The following is an 18908-nucleotide window of genomic DNA, read 5'->3' as shown; positions in this document are numbered from 1 at the left end:
AGGGATAGAGAGAGATAGAGGAGGATAGAGAGAATTAAAGAGAGATGTAGCATGTTTTAACTCTTCTATTTTGTTGTACATGCTCCTGAGAAACATCAGGTAACCATGTTTGTTGTACAAATAAGAATCTGTCAGAATTTACTCCGCTATTCAGAGCTCGGATCACAGGGTCACTATACGAATTCATATTTTCCTTTCATGCTATTGATGCATTACTACCACAACAACTGTCAACAATTTTCCTTAATCTTTATCTGAGTCTAAACAAAAAATTCCATGAGCAAAGTTTCTTTCCTAGAACTACCCGTCTGTGGAACGCAATAACACAGGGTTGCTTCCTGGCTGACTATAACATGACCGTTTTCAAGTCTAATGTAAACAAGTTCTTATTGAAACGTCCTTTTATAAAATCAAACCCTACCCAAGTTCCACCATTACTGATCATCAGTGTTGTCTCACCAACTACCTGACACTCATTAACCTTTATCCTCGAGTGGTCTTTGGGCCTTGATAAGCGGTGCCCTCATCTAGTAAAAAATAAACTTCCATAGGTCATTTAGATTCAGTGTTGTTAAATGGTTATTATATCAATGTATCTTCTTCTGACATAAAATTATCTTGTGAGATGTTAAAAGTTAGACCTATATAGAATTTAAGCTGACACATGAAATTTTGATTTGATTAGCCAATTTTTATTTGTTAGTGTTATACCATGTTATTGGTACTAACATACTTCATTAGAGTTTATTTAAAAAATTATGTAGCATGAATAATCCAATTTACCAAATTTACACTTCTAACGATTACTATGAAATTGTCCTTTTGACCACTGTACACTCTTTTACTCTTATCCTCGAGTAGTCTCTGGGCCTTGATAAGTGGTAATTCCTTTGTAAAAAAGGAAAAAATGGTTAAAAAAAATAAAGCATCACCTGGACAATTAGTAATATGGAAATGCTTTTTAATTACGACCAAACAAAAAAAAAAGATCAGCAAGGAGAAGAACTAATATCTTTTAATTGAAAAATATAAAAAGCATTGCCTCCCTTGCAACTAAAACTTTATTTTTTTCTGTAAAGTTTAAAAAATGTGCAGACATAAAAATTTTAAACTAAAATGATTTCACTGTATCCTGTCCATTGCCGGCTAGGTAGAGCTACTTTAAAATAAACCAAACTGTCTATCGTCTAAGCATAAATTTTTAGCGTCAAAGAAGTTAGTAAATAATTTTACTTTAGAAATGTCAATAATATAGCTAGAGCTGTAAACTGGTAAATTATTGAAAATTTCAATTAAATCACCTATTGTTCTTTTCTGATAAGACTTGTTGGTATACAGCATCTAGAGAGAGCTTAAAGGCTGGCTATTTGAATGGTGCAAGTCTATCAAATCTGCCTTACGAAATCTGACTCAAAAAGTTAACATCATATTTCATCTAGCAATTAATGATATAGATATAAAATTTTCAATGATTTTTTTTTTAAAAAGTGCAACAGAATGTACATTACATAAAATAAATTCAAGGTAATTTTTTGATTCAATTTAAATTAAATTTTTATACCTTACGTTGTAAAATTTATAAAAGTGCACTTTGAAGATAAATAAATTTCAAATTGAATCTTGTACATTTATTTTTAAAACCTATAGTAAAAACATTTTGTTTAACAATTTTCATGCCTTGGATGAAATGCTTTTCTAACTTGTATATATATATATATATATATATATATATATATAATTGTTTTCACAAGTGACGACACAGTGCTTAAATTCGTCCATGCAATTCCAAGCACCACCGCCGAATCGATACGCCATACCAACAACAAATACCATTGAATCGACACACACAAACCCAAGCACGACCGATTTCGACTGATTTCGCCGAATTGACACACCATGATAAGAAAATGCAATAATGCGAGACACGTTATCAAAACCCAATCACTTATTCACTTGTTCTTTTCATAGCTGTTGAGCGAAACTAAATCATCACTTTGGGGTAAGATGGGTATAGTTCATTAATGGACTTGATTTGTAATCAAAAGGTCCCGGGTTCACTCTTCACCGCAGGTAGGCCCGACTCATACGCTTGTGCGCTTCCGCGTATGCTTGGCATATACCTCAAGACTTATTATTCACTCCTGCACCAGAAAGAGGTCTACGAGGATACCACAAGAAATTATTCCACCACCGATTCCAACTGAACTGAAAGAGGGTCGCTTTCTCAATCAGAATCCCTGGACTTTGGAATAGATTTCCCAGAGAGGTAATAAATACATCAACAATTCAAAGTGAATTTGGCCAAGTGTTGAGCTACTGTATCCTCTTCTGTATAAATTTCTACCAACCTTTCCCTATATTGTAATTAAAGCCTGTTTGATTTATTTTTTGCCAAGTAAATTGAATTGAATGTAAATAAATTCTTAGTAGCTACTTACTCTCTCACATAAATACTAAGCATAATTTTTTGCAATGAATTTCACAAGTATTTGTCTTTGTACTAGCTATAAAGCAATATAAGCTGGGTAAGGATGGAAATTAATATAGCCAAGTACTGAACCAACATCATCCAATGAACAAGTATAAACTATTTTTATGGTAAAAACAAATTTTTATTGCTTTCATTGGAAAAGAAGTTATTTGCCTTTCTCACAAATTACCAAGTATCCAGGTTCAAAGAGTGGGTATAAATTAGTGTTAGCTTATTTTCCTTGAGCTCAGAAAGATAATATATATTCTTAATCAGTTAACAAATATGCAAAAATATGGTGCTTGTCCAGAATTCCTCCTATATTAAAAAAGAAATCAAATTTTATGGTCAAACAAACAAAATCGAGATGGCATCTTGAAAACAAGAGAAATAACTGAAAATAATTAAAACTTGCAATATTTTATAAAGCCATTTTTAACATGGGAATATTTGAAAAACTCAAATTCATTTAAAAATGATTTTCTTTATAAAAATAAAACTACTTGATCAATTGATGTAATTTTTGGAATATGATAATTCCTTTCTTTCACACATACATACATCAGACAGTTTTTCCTTTATTTTTGTTTTTTAATAGAAGAGGAATTCTGGATAAGTACCAAGAATACATACCTTCTTAAAAGAGTCTCTTTCCGGAGTGCACGGCTAGCTAAGGCCCAATACCAGTGGCAAAGGACAAGAAATTGTACTAATTGTAGATACTGAAGCACAAAATCCAACTGCAACAACCGGCCCATCACCCAATGAACAGATCTGAAAAGAAATCATGGAGATACAAATTATGTATATAGAAAAAATAAATAAATAATGCATAACAGAGATTTGATTATTTGGTTCATTCGGAGTGCAGATGAATCATGTAAAACAAAGACCCTGTTTTATATGAATCATCTGAATTCCAAATTTCTCTCTTTGTCTCAAATTCATAGATTTTAACTACAAAAATAGCTTTGTAAAGCAATATACAGAGTGTTTGGAAATCTTTTGACATTTTTCCATTTTAGAAGTATTTGAAGTATTTAATAGCATAAAGTGCAGCAGATAGCTGTTTCTGTGTGGGTTTGGGAGCTGGATGACTGGAAAGTACCAGAATATTGGAGGAGGGTGACCTATACTCTACACTCAGAGCACAACTGATTTATACACAACTAGCAGGGATGCCCGGTGTTGCCCAGGTGTTTGTAGGTGTGTGAAAAAAAAAGTGTTAGTAGGCAGGCAGGCTTGAACCCGCGACATGAAGGCAGAAAAGAAAGTGAAAGAAAACCTGAGAGTTTACCCCTATGCTATGATGTGAGAGAAAGTGTAAAATGTTCAAATTTAGCGATGAAAAAGAAATGAATGAGTTGGTAATTAAGTTAAGAGTTATGCAGGTGCAGAAATGAACGTCTGGCTGGAGACCAGTTAAGCTTGCCGCTTTCTGCCATTTTATTTTTTTGTTTCCCCACAATGTTGGAGAAAACCAGCTCCACCCCCAAAAAGGGGGGAACTCTGGCAGTGTCCAAATTATTAGCAATTGTCTGATATGAAGGGTTTCTCCCATGGTGATCAAACCTAATTGCCTTCAAGATGTCCCGGCCCGGAAGGCCAGGAGTTGTGTTTGCTTCGATCAGTTTCGCTTTTATGCGAAAAAGACAAACAAAACCTGGAAAGGACGGGACGGAGGGAATTTTTTAAAAGTCGATCAAAATAAAGATAGAAATGATGTTCGAAAACGTACAGTAATTAGACATCCTCGTTAATAGGACAGTGAATAGATTGAGCTGGAAATTAAGTTAAGGATCTGTTGGCTACACCCCTCTAGGGGATTAATGGACTATCTCATGATGTCATTTCCTCTAGTGACGTCACTTCCGGAATTGAGTACCGGTGCCCGGCAGTCTGAGATTGGCACGCGACCAAGCTGGACGTGTGCAAATGTCCTACCATTGAGGAATGGATGTACTCAACTCACTTTACCTGTAATTTATGTGAATACATGTTTCATTCTTAAAAATCCTGTGTTCCTTCGTTTATTACGATTTAACCCCATAACAGAATCATAGGAGTCGGTGCAGAAATGAAAATGGCTTTTAAACCTGGCATGGGGCCAGTTAAGCTTTCCACTTTCTATCGTGGTATTTATTTGCTTCCTACAAGGTCGTTTATAATGTGGGGGAAAACCAGCTCCCCCCAAAAAGTGGGAACTCTGGCAGTGTCCAAATGAATAGCAATTGTCTGATATCAAGGGTTTCCAAACATTGATCAAAACTAATTGCGTTCTAGACGTCCCGGCCACGAAGGGTGAGAAGCGGTTGCCTTTGTTTCGATTTAGTTTCGCTTTATTTACATGAAAAAGATGAACAAACACGTAAAAGAACGGAATAGAGGGATTTTTTAAAACTCAATCAAAACAAATGTAGAGATGACGTCTGTTTTCGAATCTGAGATTTTATAATCTAGGAAGTATAAGGAAAGTTCTAAATAAATGTAACCCAGTTGAAAAACCCAGTGAAAAAAGCAAGAAAAACGCATGTGGCCATTTTGCCTTTTATATATATAGACTAGCCTGGGTGCCCGGCATTGCCTGGGTGTTTGGAGGTGTGTGTTGAGCTAAAAAAAAAGAAAAAAAAAAAGTTGTAGTAAGCAGGCAGGCTCGAACTCGTACCGCGAACGAGGAAAAGAAAGTGTAAAAAAAAAAATGTGACGTCTTTGCCGTTGCATCCATTGCCAAACCGGAAGTGACGAAGGTTTAAATTAAGGCTAGTCAATTGAAAATAGGGAATGACTTTCAAAAATAGCGGTGAAAAAAGCAACCCCTCCCTGTAGAAAAGTGCCCAGTTGAGGGTGAAGGAATTAATGTTTTTAGCCAATTTTTCAATATTTGTCGTCCAAAGGGTCAAGCTTCAAAATGATGCCAATCTCATGAAAATCAGTCACCTCTGTCTAAAAGTTTTAGGCAGACATACATACATGCATGTAAAAAAACAGGTGAGATTTACATTACAGATGTATCAGATTTAAGTCTCTGTTGCATTTATTTTTATATACCTGCAAACCCATGTTTGCATCCTTGGCAATCACCAAAACAATATGGCAAGAATGGAAACAAGTAGAAGATGAAAGAGAAGAAAGTGTTGAGGTTGGTGGTGAGAAGGGGAAATATGGTCTTACACACTATTTTCAAGCACTGGGTAGAGAGGTTGGTTGTAGGAAGATTATCTGCATAGCAGCAGGAGTCATCACTGTGTCACACTTCCAAAAATATCCAGAGGTGATTGTCTGAGAAATTCCACAATTTCACAAGTCCCAATACCTGCAACACCCAATTTATCTGATTGCATCCTAAAATATTATTATGAAGTTGAGAAAAATACACACCGTAACTAAGGGCAAGTCTATTATCAGGATCAAACTAGTGTTCAGGCCATGTATTTCAGGTTCAGATCACACCTGGAAGTGGTTGTGGAGGTTCAGAGCAACTTCTTTGAACAAGTTATATTTGGCAAAAGATCTTCTAAGAGATGCATTTTAATTTTTGAGATATTATCCAACATATAACGCTTGTTTTTTCCTTTCAAAAAAGTATCAAATATGACTAATATACCCTACGTATGTTATTTTAATCATTAGTTCTAGTGTTTATTATGCAAAATTTTTCACGTGAGTGATCAATTTCCAAAATCATAATTTTTTAAGAAAAGATTTTTGTTAAGCTTCTCCCAAAAGTATGTATTTTCAAACCTTAGTATTGCCTCAATGTCACATTTTTTTAGTAACATTCCACCTTCATTTAATCAACAATAAAAATTTAAATGTTCCACCTTTGTTATAATTTAAATTTTTGGTATAACTGATATGATACATACTGACAGGGCTGCCAACTTCTTTTCTAGTGAAATTAGAGATTACTTACATGGAAAAGGTATTGCTACCTCGAAAACTAGTAGAGATCACCCCGAAAGTAATGGGCAGGTTGAGAAACTCAATGGAACTTTATGGAAGGCCATCCAAACAACCTTACACTCTAGCAACATGAAGCCGCCCTATGGGGAAGACATACTATCTGATGCTCTTCACTCAAATCGCTACTCTGCACTGCCATTAATAGGACTCCTCATGACAGGCTACTCAAATGTAGACATAAATCCTCCACTGGTACTTTGATTCCATCTTGAGTAAAACTGGGTCCAATATATGTCAAAAATCATACTAAGACTAGTAAACTCGACCCTCCTGTATCTCCTGCTACCCTATTAGACATCAACCCCTACTATGCTCATGTGCGACTACCTTCTGGTGCCAAAACTACTGTTAATGTGCAAGATATGGCTCCTAACTCCTGTAATTAAGACCTGTGCACTGAAAGCAATCCTGCAAGTGTTCAAGCCTCTAAAGGACCACCTGCTGATGAAGATCCTGAAGAAATCAACGCCTCCAAAGAAGTTGACACTGGGGATCAAAATCCCAGTGAATCTGTGCGGAGGTTCTCCAGAATGCGACAATTACCAAGTCAAATATAAGGACTTTGTAACTCAATGCTGGACAGACTAACTTTAATTATCCTCTTTATAACTTGATACTTAATAATCATTGGAGGGGAAAATGTTATAATTTAAATAACCTTTGGTTCCTTAGCTATAATAAATATTGTAGTTATCTTCCTTGGCCAGAAGTAGCTGTTTCGTGATATTAACTCAGTTATAGCACGTGTATTAATTTTAAGTTGATAAAACCTTTATCAAAGGCGTTCCTGTTTTCTCTTACTTCATTCTTCTTAACACATCACAACCTTTATTTAATCAACAATAAACATTTAAATGTTTCACTTTTATTTAATCAACAATAAACATTTAAATGTTCCACTTTTATTTAATCAACAATAAAAATTTAAATGTTCCACTTTTATTTAATCTACAATAAAAATTTAAATGTTCCACTTTTATTTAATCAACAATAAAAATTTAAATGTTCCACTTTTATTTAATCAACAATAAACATTTAAATGTTCCACTTTTATTTAATCAACAATAAACATTTAAATGTTCCACTTTTATTTAATCAACAATAAACATTTAAATGTTCAACTTTTATTTAATCTACAATAAAAATTTAAATGTTCCACTTTTATTTAATCAACAATAAAAATTTAAATGTTCCACATTTATTTAATCAACAATAAACATTTAAATGTTCCACTTTTATTTAATCAACAATAAAAATTTAAATGTTCCACATTTATTTAATCAACAATAAACATGTTCCACTTTTATTTAATCAACAATAAAAATTTAAATGTTCCACTTTTATTTAATCAACAATAAAAATTTAAATGTTCCACTTTTATTTAATCAACAATAAAAATTTAAATGTTCCACTTTTATTTAATCAACAATAAAAATTTAAATGTTCCACTTTTATTTAATCAATAATAAAAATTTAAATGTTCCACTTTTATTTAATCAACAATAAAAATTTAAATGTTCCACTTTTATTTAATCAACAATAAAAATTTAAATGTTCCACTTTTATTTAATCAACAATAAAAATTTAAATGTTCCACTTTTATTTAATCTACAATAAAAATTTAAATGTTCCACTTTTATTTAATCAACAATAAAAATTTAAATGTTCCACTTTTATTTAATCAACAATAAACATTTAAATGTTCCACTTTTATTTAATCAACAATAAACATTTAAATGTTCCACTTTTATTTAATCAACAATAAACATTTAAATGTTCAACTTTTATTTAATCTACAATAAAAATTTAAATGTTCCACTTTTATTTAATCAACAATAAAAATTTAAATGTTCCACTTTTATTTAATCAACAATAAACATTTAAATGTTCCACTTTTATTTAATCAACAATAAAAATTTAAATGTTCCACATTTATTTAATCAACAATAAACATTTAAATGTTCCACTTTTATTTAATCAACAATAAAAATTTAAATGTTCCACATTTATTTAATCAACAATAAACATGTTCCACTTTTATTTAATCAACAATAAAAATTTAAATGTTCCACTTTTATTTAATCAACAATAAAAATTTAAATGTTCCACTTTTATTTAATCAATAATAAAAATTTAAATGTTCCACTTTTATTTAATCAACAATAAAAATTTAAATGTTCCACTTTTATTTAATCAACAATAAAAATTTAAATGTTCCACTTTTATTTAATCAACAATAAAAATTTAAATGTTCCACTTTTATTTAATCAACAATAAAAATTTAAATGTTCCACTTTTATTTAATCAACAATAAAAATTTAAATGTTCCACTTTTATTTAATCAACAATAAAAATTTAAATGTTCCACTTTTATTTAATCAACAATAAACATTTAAATGTTCCACTTTTATTTAATCAACAATAAAAATTTAAATGTTCCACATTTATTTAATCAACAATAAACATTTAAATGTTCCACTTTTATTTAATCAACAATAAAAATTTAAATGTTCCACATTTATTTAATCAACAATAAACATGTTCCACTTTTATTTAATCAACAATAAAAATTTAAATGTTCCACTTTTATTTAATCAACAATAAAAATTTAAATGTTCCACTTTTATTTAATCAATAATAAAAATTTAAATGTTCCACTTTTATTTAATCAACAATAAAACTAAAGCAGCGTCGCCTATGGCAAGATAAAAATTTCCATGCAAGAGAAGTAGTTCAGTTTAGTGTTATCTGCATTAAGTGTCGCAGTCATAAATAAAGACTTATTCTCTCTTGCAGAGAAATGTCTCTGCTAGGCGATTTGGCTGCATACTGACCAATCAGCTTGCAAGATGCATTGATTTCATCTGTTCTCTAACTACTTCAACCTCTTAGGTATCATGATCAGTCAACAGAGAGAAGTCAAGAAGCAACATAGAAGACACCCCTCTTCTCTTCTATCCCTGTCCACTGGATGCTCAAGCATCAACTATCTCTCCCTGAAGAGAACTGCTGATAAACTTTCTTGGACCCAAAGAATCTTCTTTCTTTTCTTGCTTCACTTGGACACTGTCCAATTTTCTCCCACCGATATTGAGTAGAATAGGTAATTAAATAAACCCTTTTGTTGTTATAAAAATTGTCTAGCATGGTGTGTAAATCAGATATCTAAATAAATAGAAAAAAACCTTAAGCATTGGGTACTGCTGTAATCATGAGAATTGATACACCATGAATACATAATTGGTGTGTCGTTGATAGGATGCATGAACACACTGGATAATTTAGATAATGTAGAAATAGGGATAAGATGCTTTGAGGCACTCGTCAGAGTAAAGAAATTAAAATATAAACGAAGCAAAGGGGAACAAAATAAAATGACTGACATATTCTTCACAACAATGCGAAGAAATCCAGAAAGTTTCAATGGAGACATATCCAAGAAATTTGGAAGAGCTGATCTTCAATGAAATTGGTGAGATAATAAAAAGGAATATCAAACCAAATAAAAGATTAGTCATCGCTGAAAGAACGAAGTTTCTGGAAACAAGACAGCACCCTGAGGAGTCTATTTTACAATTTGTACACCAATTGAAAGAAAGAGCAAGGTATTGTGAATTTGAAAAACTTAGCACTGGTGAAATGAACCAAGAAGACAAATTAATTATGATACACTTGATAGAAGGTATGTATGACCCTTCTTTTAAACATTAGATTTTAGAAATGCTTCAAAGTGTTAAGTTAACACTACAAATGTGTATAGAATTTGAAATTGGAATTGATAAACAAATATAAGCACCAATCGAATGAAGCAGAAACATATTGCACAGACAGACTAAAAATCTTATGTAAATTTTGTGCAAAACGGCATGTTAAGGGGAAAAAAAATGCTCAGCTTTTGGTGAGACTTGTTCGTTTTGCAAAAGAAAATCTCACACACTAAACATGTGAAGATACATAAGAAAAGTTAGGGAAATTAAAGAAACACTAAATGATAGAATGGCAGAAATTTTCATACTAAATGCATCAAAGACAACAGAAAACATGAAAATAAATGAGAAATATTTTCACATGCAAGTCAATAAATGACAAATTTTTTTCAGCCTTGACTTTTAAGAAAGTCGAAGCTGAAAAAGTCAACCTTGCAATTTCATGTTATCTATAATATAAATCTCACCTGTCTGTTTAAATGTATGTATGTATGTATGTTTTTATGTCTCGCAAAAACTTTTGACAGAGGCGATAGATCCTGACAAGATAGGTATCATTTTGAAGCTCGACATTTCGGATGACAAATATCGAAAAAACAAAAAACAGTAATTCCTTCACCCTCAACTGGGCACTTTTCTATAGGGAAGGGTCGCTTTTTTCAATGATATTTTCAAAAGTCATCCCCTCTTTTTGATTGACTAGCCTTAATTTAAACCTACGTCACTTCCGGTTTGGTGATGGATGCAACAGCAAAGATGTCACTTTTTTTTTCACATTCTTTTCCTCCTTCACGGTACAGGTTCGAGCCTGCCTGCCTACTATCACTTTTTTTTTTTGTTCAACACACACCTCCGAGCACTCAGGCTGGTTATAATTAAAACAGACACATTTGAAACTAAAAATCGCTTTGAGATTATACCTATTAGAGTCGTAGCATGTACTAAAGACCATAGACTGCTAGGTATAGATATTAGTGTTAGGACGATTAATTGGAATCGGGAATTTAAAAAATCAGAACTTTTTGTGGTATTCAAACCAGTATCAAAATTGGAAAAAAAATTGTGCCTATTTTCCAATGCCAAAAACAATTCTTTTAATTGTTTTTGTTTGTTTCAGTTTAGAACTTAATTTTCAATGTCTCCTATTAATGATGAAATTATAAATATTTATTGATTTTAAGCTATCAATAAAACTCAAACTCTCAGAAGTGTATTTTTATGTTTGCAAAAATATATATACATATTACATGTGTTTTTATAATAATTTGAATACCACACAGAAAAACAACACTATATTTAGAAATTTAAAAAGTTTAGGAACAGAAACGGTAATTGTATCAGAATCGGGGAAAAATATTGGAATTGTCCCATCACTAATAGATATATTAAAAATTGACACAGCAAAATTAATTAATTCTATGGAATTGGAAGTTCAAGAAATCAGATTATTAGGAGGTTATAAAGCAAGCATTTGATTGAAAGAGAACCACCATCTTAGGTTTATCCAAGATATACAGCCTATTTTCTTTAACCACAATACTAAACTTTCCTCATAGAATTCTGATGCGTTATCCATAACAAAATTCTTAGGGACCTCATTCCTTGCAAATATTGCTCTCAAGCAGTACCTTTCCTATCTCTCATCTTTATTACTTCTGGCCAACCTGAGAAGGTTGGTTGGTTGTTTTTGTTTTACGGCATATCAACCCTTTTCGGGTTATTTAATGCTGAATCCAAGAAGAATTTTTTCTTATTCATTCTAGTATTCCGCTTAGCATTGGTGTAACGTGGCCATTACACTTTAACTGTGTCATTACATTTCAACCACTTGGACTGGCACGTTGTCTGGTGCCATCGCAGGAACAAATAAGCAAGGAAGGACATAAAAAATACGACTCAGCATTTTTTTTTAGGTGAATACAAAAAGCATTTATTCCAGGAATTTCCAACAACATACTTTACAGTGTTTCAAAATATCACTCATGCATCAAACATGTCTGTCGAGGCACTTTTTCATGCACGTCTTTGTTGTTGCTTACTTTCTCGCTTCTCTCTCGTCACACAAGAGTCAAAACACGTCTGATCGCTTCCTTTGTTCAACCATGTGTTGTCCTTTTTTCTGCCTCTTTTTTTTTCTTCTTCTTATGATATCAGCACGTGCATACTTGCTTAATTTTTTTTTTTTTTTTAATTACATTTTCATCCCAAACAAGGCACATTGCCACTTTGATGTAGGGGGCTACTATCAGGGACATAAGCTACAGATGTACTATGTAGGGAGTTGGGCAGCGAGATATCGGTTCACGTTACACTTTAACTTCTGCATGTCAGTACAGTTGGGGAAGCAGGGACCCAGAAGGGAATTCCAAAGTCTAGTGGATCTGGGGAAGAAACTACTGGAGTAGAAGGCTCTCTTACATCTAGGGATCTCTAATGTGAAGGGGTGGGATTTAGCTGCTTGTTGGGTTTGTCGGGAGTATTTACGTCGAGGGGGTACAAGTGCTTGCAGTTCGTCAGAGCATTCACCGTTAAAGTACTTGTAGAACAGGCAGAGGGATGCAACATTTCGTCGATGGGGCAGAGGCTGAAGCTTAGATGACAGTTCAGGACCTATCAGATTGGCGACTCTCTTTTGAACCTTGTCTAGGAGTGAGAGACTAGTAGCAGATGCACCAGCCCAAATATGACAACAATAGTCCATACATGCATATTTGCATATGTGCTAAGACGACTGCTGCTGCTAATATTTTCGCTAGTCAGCTATCCTATGGCTGCTGCTGATTTTCTCATGTCCATACACATTGTTACAATAAGAGCACACCACTTGATTACATTGGGTCTTGTTGGGTTTCTCTGGCAAGTGTTTTGCGAGATAGAATGCCTGTCTCCACCCACCGTATAATTCAATCCACCCAACTTTCATGTTCTTCTCCGTTTTTCATTCTGGGATTAAAGCTAGATAAGACTCATATTTACTGATTTGATATGTGAAAGATTTTTTGAAAAATAAATACATTTTATGAAGATACATAGCCTAAATATTGTTTTTGACTGTTTTTGTTCATACTTTCTTTCACTATTCCATTTTTTTCTGCATTGCTATCAGGCTTCATAAACACTTACATGCTTAAAATTACGTTCATTTAAATAATTTTTAACAAATTTATAGCTATTAACTCCCTCCATGCACACCCAGCATTTTCCAAGAGTCAGTTAGGAATCCTGCATACTCGTGCTTCTTATTAACATTTCTATTTTTTTTTTTTTTATTTCTTTAGTTTTAATTATATACATAAAGTAAAATATTGCATTTCTTTTTTATGACAATGTTTTACTTTCTTTGATCAAAATGGTATATATTATTCAAGTATTTGGATCATATAATTTTAGAATGTACTAGTCTACCCGTCGGCCCTTAAAAGGTAAGATGAAAAAATATTCAAAATAAAAACGGATTTTGAGATTATATTGCCTTTTATTGTCTTAAGAAAACATTTTTTTAATAATGAGTGAAAAAAAATAAAACTCAGGAAGCCTTCTGAGCGCTACTGCAAGCACTAATTAAAATTAAGGAGGCCCTACTAAAAGCACTAATAAAACCAAGTTTCTACCTCTCCCTCCTTGAGGAGAAAATATTTTTTAAGTAAGGCCTGTAAAAAAAATAATCGTCAGAATCCACAGGAGCACTGGTTATAGTGTATATTTATATTTAAATTAGTTTCTTTTTTTTACTCAATAGGGTTAAATTATATTTATTTGTAAGGAAAACACGTTAAAACAAGTTTAAACAAAAAAAATATTGTTGGCTTTGTGTATGCTTTGAATAACAGCTGTGGCTTTTAATATCGGGCTTAAGACAGGGCGGCCATGAAATAGGTAAGCAGACAAATATTTTGGAAACGGAAGTCAGAAACCGGATGGACAGTTTAAACAACCAAGTAAGCTGCTTTGAGTTTTATAGTTATATAGACATGGTTATATGAACTATCTCTAAAATACTAAAAGTTTGTGAATTAACAAACAGATAAGAACTGCAACGCATATACATTTTTTTTTTTTTTTTTCATTTTACTTCAAGGTAAAGTTGCAAAATCAGGGGGGGGCATCTTGGGGATAACATTTGATTTCTGTATAAGCTACTTAGATATCTGAGGGTTAAACTAAAGTGTAACAGAGCCGCTATTGCTGGGTTAGCAGCAGCAGCAGCAGCCATATGACAGCTAACATATGCAAATGACCAAGCTGGTTGCATAAAGGGATGTCACAGGGGAAGAAGAAAAGGTAAAGAAAAAGTAGAGACAAAAGAACACACATGGCTGGAGAAGAGAGGGAGAAGCAGGTGTTCAAGAAATATAACAAAATACTGTTAAAACCCCACCCAAAATATGTTACCATGACATATTGGATGGGTTTCTAATAGTATTTTGTATAATTTTTTTATTTTTAAGTCATTATCAAATCTTTAAATGTTTAGATGTCACTTCGCAGCCATTTTTCTTTTCTCACATAACACTCGACACTATATTTTTTTTACCCGAAGAAACGTATTAAAGTGAGTAAAACTATTAAAAACCTCCCCAGATAGGTAGAAGAATAATTTATCTCTCCTTTGATAACATTTATTTGTTATATATTTGAATTTTTTTACCACTTTTTCAAATCTCTGGATTGTAAAACAAACCCAACAAATACTATTCCATACATGCAATAATTTCATCTATAGTACCTTTATTATAATTATTAATGCAATTAATTAAAGAGAGTTTATTAAAAAAACAATAGCACTTTCTAAAACATTTTTAACATTTCATTTTAAAGGGAGATAATTACATAAAAACTTCCAGCCTCAAATGGTGCTGATTTTGTGAAGAAAAAAAAATCTAGGCTCCGAATTAATACTTTATTTATCTATAACTCACATGCTTGATATATCACACACATAAGTCAAGTAAGTAATGATACTTACCCAATAATACATTCTGCAAAAGCTCCATAGAAGATAACGTATTGATGCCATGTAGTGTGATGCACCCAATGAAGCCGTAAGATCTTCAGCAAACACAAGAGAGCAGTAATAGATGCTAATGCACCGAGGACGCTATTTCTGAAAAATAATAATACAATAGGTTTTATGATATTTGACAGATATTTCCGAGAGAGGTATTATTTATAAAGTGCTTCCCCCCAAATGCAACCTTATAACAGAAGCATTAATAAAATGTTTCAGAATTTTTGAGATGAGGATTGATAATTTGTATTATTCAAACTACTGCTCTCATCTTGGACTTTATTCTCACAATGTTTCAGCTGATGTAACCTCCAAACTTCTTCAGGTGCATCTTGTTGAACTCGGGAATTTGTACAGGGGTAGCTTGTTCTCATTCTCTCAGTCATGATCTGTGGCATTAAGGATCTGTGGTGCAATGGATATAAGTGCTATGTGTAATCAGTTCTGTTTTCTGAAAGTGGAAGGTTTGATCCTCAGTATGGGCAATGCCAAAAATACAATTACGAATTTCTTAAGACTTACATTTCTGAATTTTTGAGATGGGGATTGGTAATTTGTACTATTTGGATTCTGCACACTACTGTTGAGTATCATTTTCACGTTTTGGTTGATGTAACCTCCAATCTTCTTCAGGTAGATATATATATATATATATCATGTCGAACTTTTATATATATATATATATATATATATCATGTCGAAATTTATACTAGATCTGCCTGCAAGGACCCATGGCATAATGATTAAAGTACTTGGAAAAATCAATTATAAAAGTGATATTCTCCTGAAGCTTGAAAGTTTAATTCTCAGTGTGTGCGACCGAAAAATACAATTGTGAATTACTTAGGACTTCTATCCAATTGTGGCTGATGGAATGAGAGCATGCTACTCCCATGAAGTAAATAAAGGGTTGTGTTTGAAATTCCATTTAAATTGCTAAGTTCAAAAGAAACATTCCTGAGTTCAACAAGATACACTTGAAGAATGTTGGAGATTACATCGACTGGAACGGAGTGAAAATGACACTCAAAATGAGAACACTAGTCTGAAGAATTCAAATAATATGAATACTTAAGACTTCTACCAGGACCTGGTTGACTGAATGACAGCAAGATACCCTCATGGATTAAATAAAGAGTTCCATTTGAAAGTGCATATATTCACGTTCAATAAGACGCACATGAAGAAAGTTAGAGATTATATGTGTTGTGAGAACATCTAAGATAAAAACAGCAGTAGGAATAATCTAAATAATACGCATTAATAAAATTTCTTTCTGCAATCCAACCAATTAAACTTTATCCTTGATTGTATGCTTAATTTTCCATAGTTCGGATTGATTCTTCAAGTCTCAGAAGAATATCACTTAGAGTTAATTATTACTTAAGGACTGAGTTTCACGCTTGACCTGAAATGGAAGACTTGCATTAAATGTGTTACAAAGATTGCTGGAAAAATAGTTGGATCATTCTACCACTTCAGAAGGTACCTGACTCCTGACAAAATACTGTACCTGTATAAGAGCCAAATATTTTATTAATTTAATTGCATAGTATTATCCTTATCTTTATAGTTGTTGTTTCATGATGTTTTGACCAACTAATCCTCTGGCTGGCTTTGGGTAGGATTGAAACCGCTATCTACAGACAATGCTCACCTGATGAAGGCCAGAGGAATTGTTGGCTGAAACATTGTGAAACAACAACTATAAAGATGAGGATAATAATCTGCAAATAAATAAATAAAATATACAAATTAATTCCAATAATTAAATAATATAGAGCCAAAAATGTTCTAAAATGGAATACGTTTGCTCATTTGGGTAGGTGCTGCTTAGAGCAACCTTTCCTGCCATGACAGGTACAAAACCGACTTCATAACTTAGCATCCTTTTCTCCTTTCTACTACTGTTTTCTTATAGAAGAGACATTGCTAGTCTTTCTCTACTCTATCATTATTTTCATGGCAGCTGCTCAACTGAGCTTCAATGTTAAACATTCACAACAAAAACTCGTCTAGCTACAACCACTGTCAATAATTTTCCTTTCTCCCTCTCTATGCCTAAAACTAGATGAAACTTCCATGAGCAAAGTTTCTTTTTTAGAACTACCTGTATGTGCAACACAATACTGCAGCAGTTTTCCAGCTGACTACAACATTGTTGTTTTCAAGCCCAATGTAAACAAATTTTTGTTGAGCCTTCTCTTAATCAAATTCTTTCAAACTTCCACCATCATTATCAATCATCATGTTGTCTCACCATTAACCTGACACTGACCCTTCTCCTTAAGTGGCCTTCAGGCCTTGATAAGTGATGACTCTTTAGTAAAAAAAAAAAAGTAAAAGAAAAACCATAGGTACCTGTGAGAATATCATCTAAGATAAGAACCGTAGTGTGAATAATCTAAATACCACACTGTATATCTATTAGTGATGGGGCGATTCCAATATTTTCCCTGATTCCGATTCTTTATAAATCTCAAATATTTAACTATAAAATTATTATTTTTCCCCCGATTACTGTAAAAACACATGTTAAATGTGCATATACTTTCTCAAACATAAAAACACACTTGAAGGCGGCAGGGTGGGGGATTGTGGGTGATCTATCGATTTTATAGTTACCGTTAGTTTAAAATCAATAAATATTTTATCATTACTACTACTACTACTACTACTACTACTACTACCACCAGCAGTGAAAGATTTTTGTTTTAAACAAAATCAAAAAAAAAAAAAGAAAGATAATTAAAGAAAATGTTTTTGGCATCGGAAAATAGACAAATATTTCTGATTCTGATTCCAATACCCCAAAAAGTGCTGATTTTTCCGATTCCGATTAATTGTCCCAACACTAATATATATATATATATATATATATATATATATATATATATATATATATATATATATATATCTGCGTCAGACAATATTCCTGATCCTTGTTGCTGTTATTTTCACAATGTTTTGGTCATTGTATTTTCGGTTTTCTTTGTCGTCAATGCCGAAAATAAGCATGCTACGATTAACAAATTCCAAGCAACAAAACTTAAAAGGTAATTCATGAAGCAACTTTTAACAACGTAAACTTTTATACTTGTTATAAACTTCAACAGAAAGAGATTTATAGACCACTTATTTGACAATTAAACTTGACACAGCTTGTGAGTAAAAGGTAGGAAATCTCAGTCACTAAATTCTTAATAATATCTCCAAGTGTTCACAGTTATATTTCTTCTTAGTCTTGTTTGACATGTTTATTATATGCAAGATGTATTCTTTCTCTCTAAATGTTTTTTTTTTAAAAGACAAGTGATCTTCAGGATATAGAAATTTCATTAAACAGTAAACTGTACGTGATTCACTTAGCAGATATACTAATGTGGTGCCAGATTATTGTATATAGACTACTTGTAGGCAATAAAGCTCAGCGATGCTAATTAATGTATTAGTCAACTAATACCAAGCACATTAGATCTGACAGAATCATATAGGTTTTATGCTCTGTTTCTTTCCTATCCAATGCTCATCTTTATGATGTTATGGGAAGAGGGGGCTGAGCTGAAACATCTATATTCAAGGTCCAATGCTTCATAATTTGATTCTTCAAAAGAACTTGGATCAAGTACATTAGTTAGTATATAGATATATTAGTATTGGGATGATTAATCAGAATCGGAATTGGGAATCGGAAAAATCGGAAGATTTGGGGGTATCGGAATCGGTATCGGAAAAATTGGTGCCTATTTTATGATGTCAA

General features: G+C 32.5%; 1 protein-coding gene across 3 annotated transcripts in view; it reads right to left on the bottom strand.

The window, feature by feature from the left end:
- LOC145296791 (uncharacterized) overlaps positions 1–18908 on the bottom strand; it is a 127926-nt gene that overhangs the window by 63422 nt on the left and 45596 nt on the right. For all 3 annotated transcript variants that reach the window (XR_013870025.1, XM_080142856.1, XM_080142857.1), the window contains exons 3-4: positions 15107–15244; positions 3104–3244 (exon numbers count right to left, since the gene is read on the bottom strand). Coding sequence is in view for 2 of the 3 variants with exons in the window: in XM_080142856.1 (XP_079998982.1) it covers positions 3104–3244; positions 15107–15244 (279 nt within the window). In the remaining variant the exon portion in view is untranslated. The remainder of the gene's footprint in view (positions 1–3103; positions 3245–15106; positions 15245–18908) is intronic.

This window comes from Euprymna scolopes, chromosome 17, assembly GCF_053919585.1.
Source record: "Euprymna scolopes isolate OS-2025 chromosome 17, ASM5391958v1, whole genome shotgun sequence".
Classification (NCBI taxonomy): Eukaryota; Metazoa; Mollusca; class Cephalopoda; order Sepiida; family Sepiolidae; genus Euprymna; species Euprymna scolopes.
This window is presented reverse-complemented; position numbering and strand designations above follow the sequence as displayed.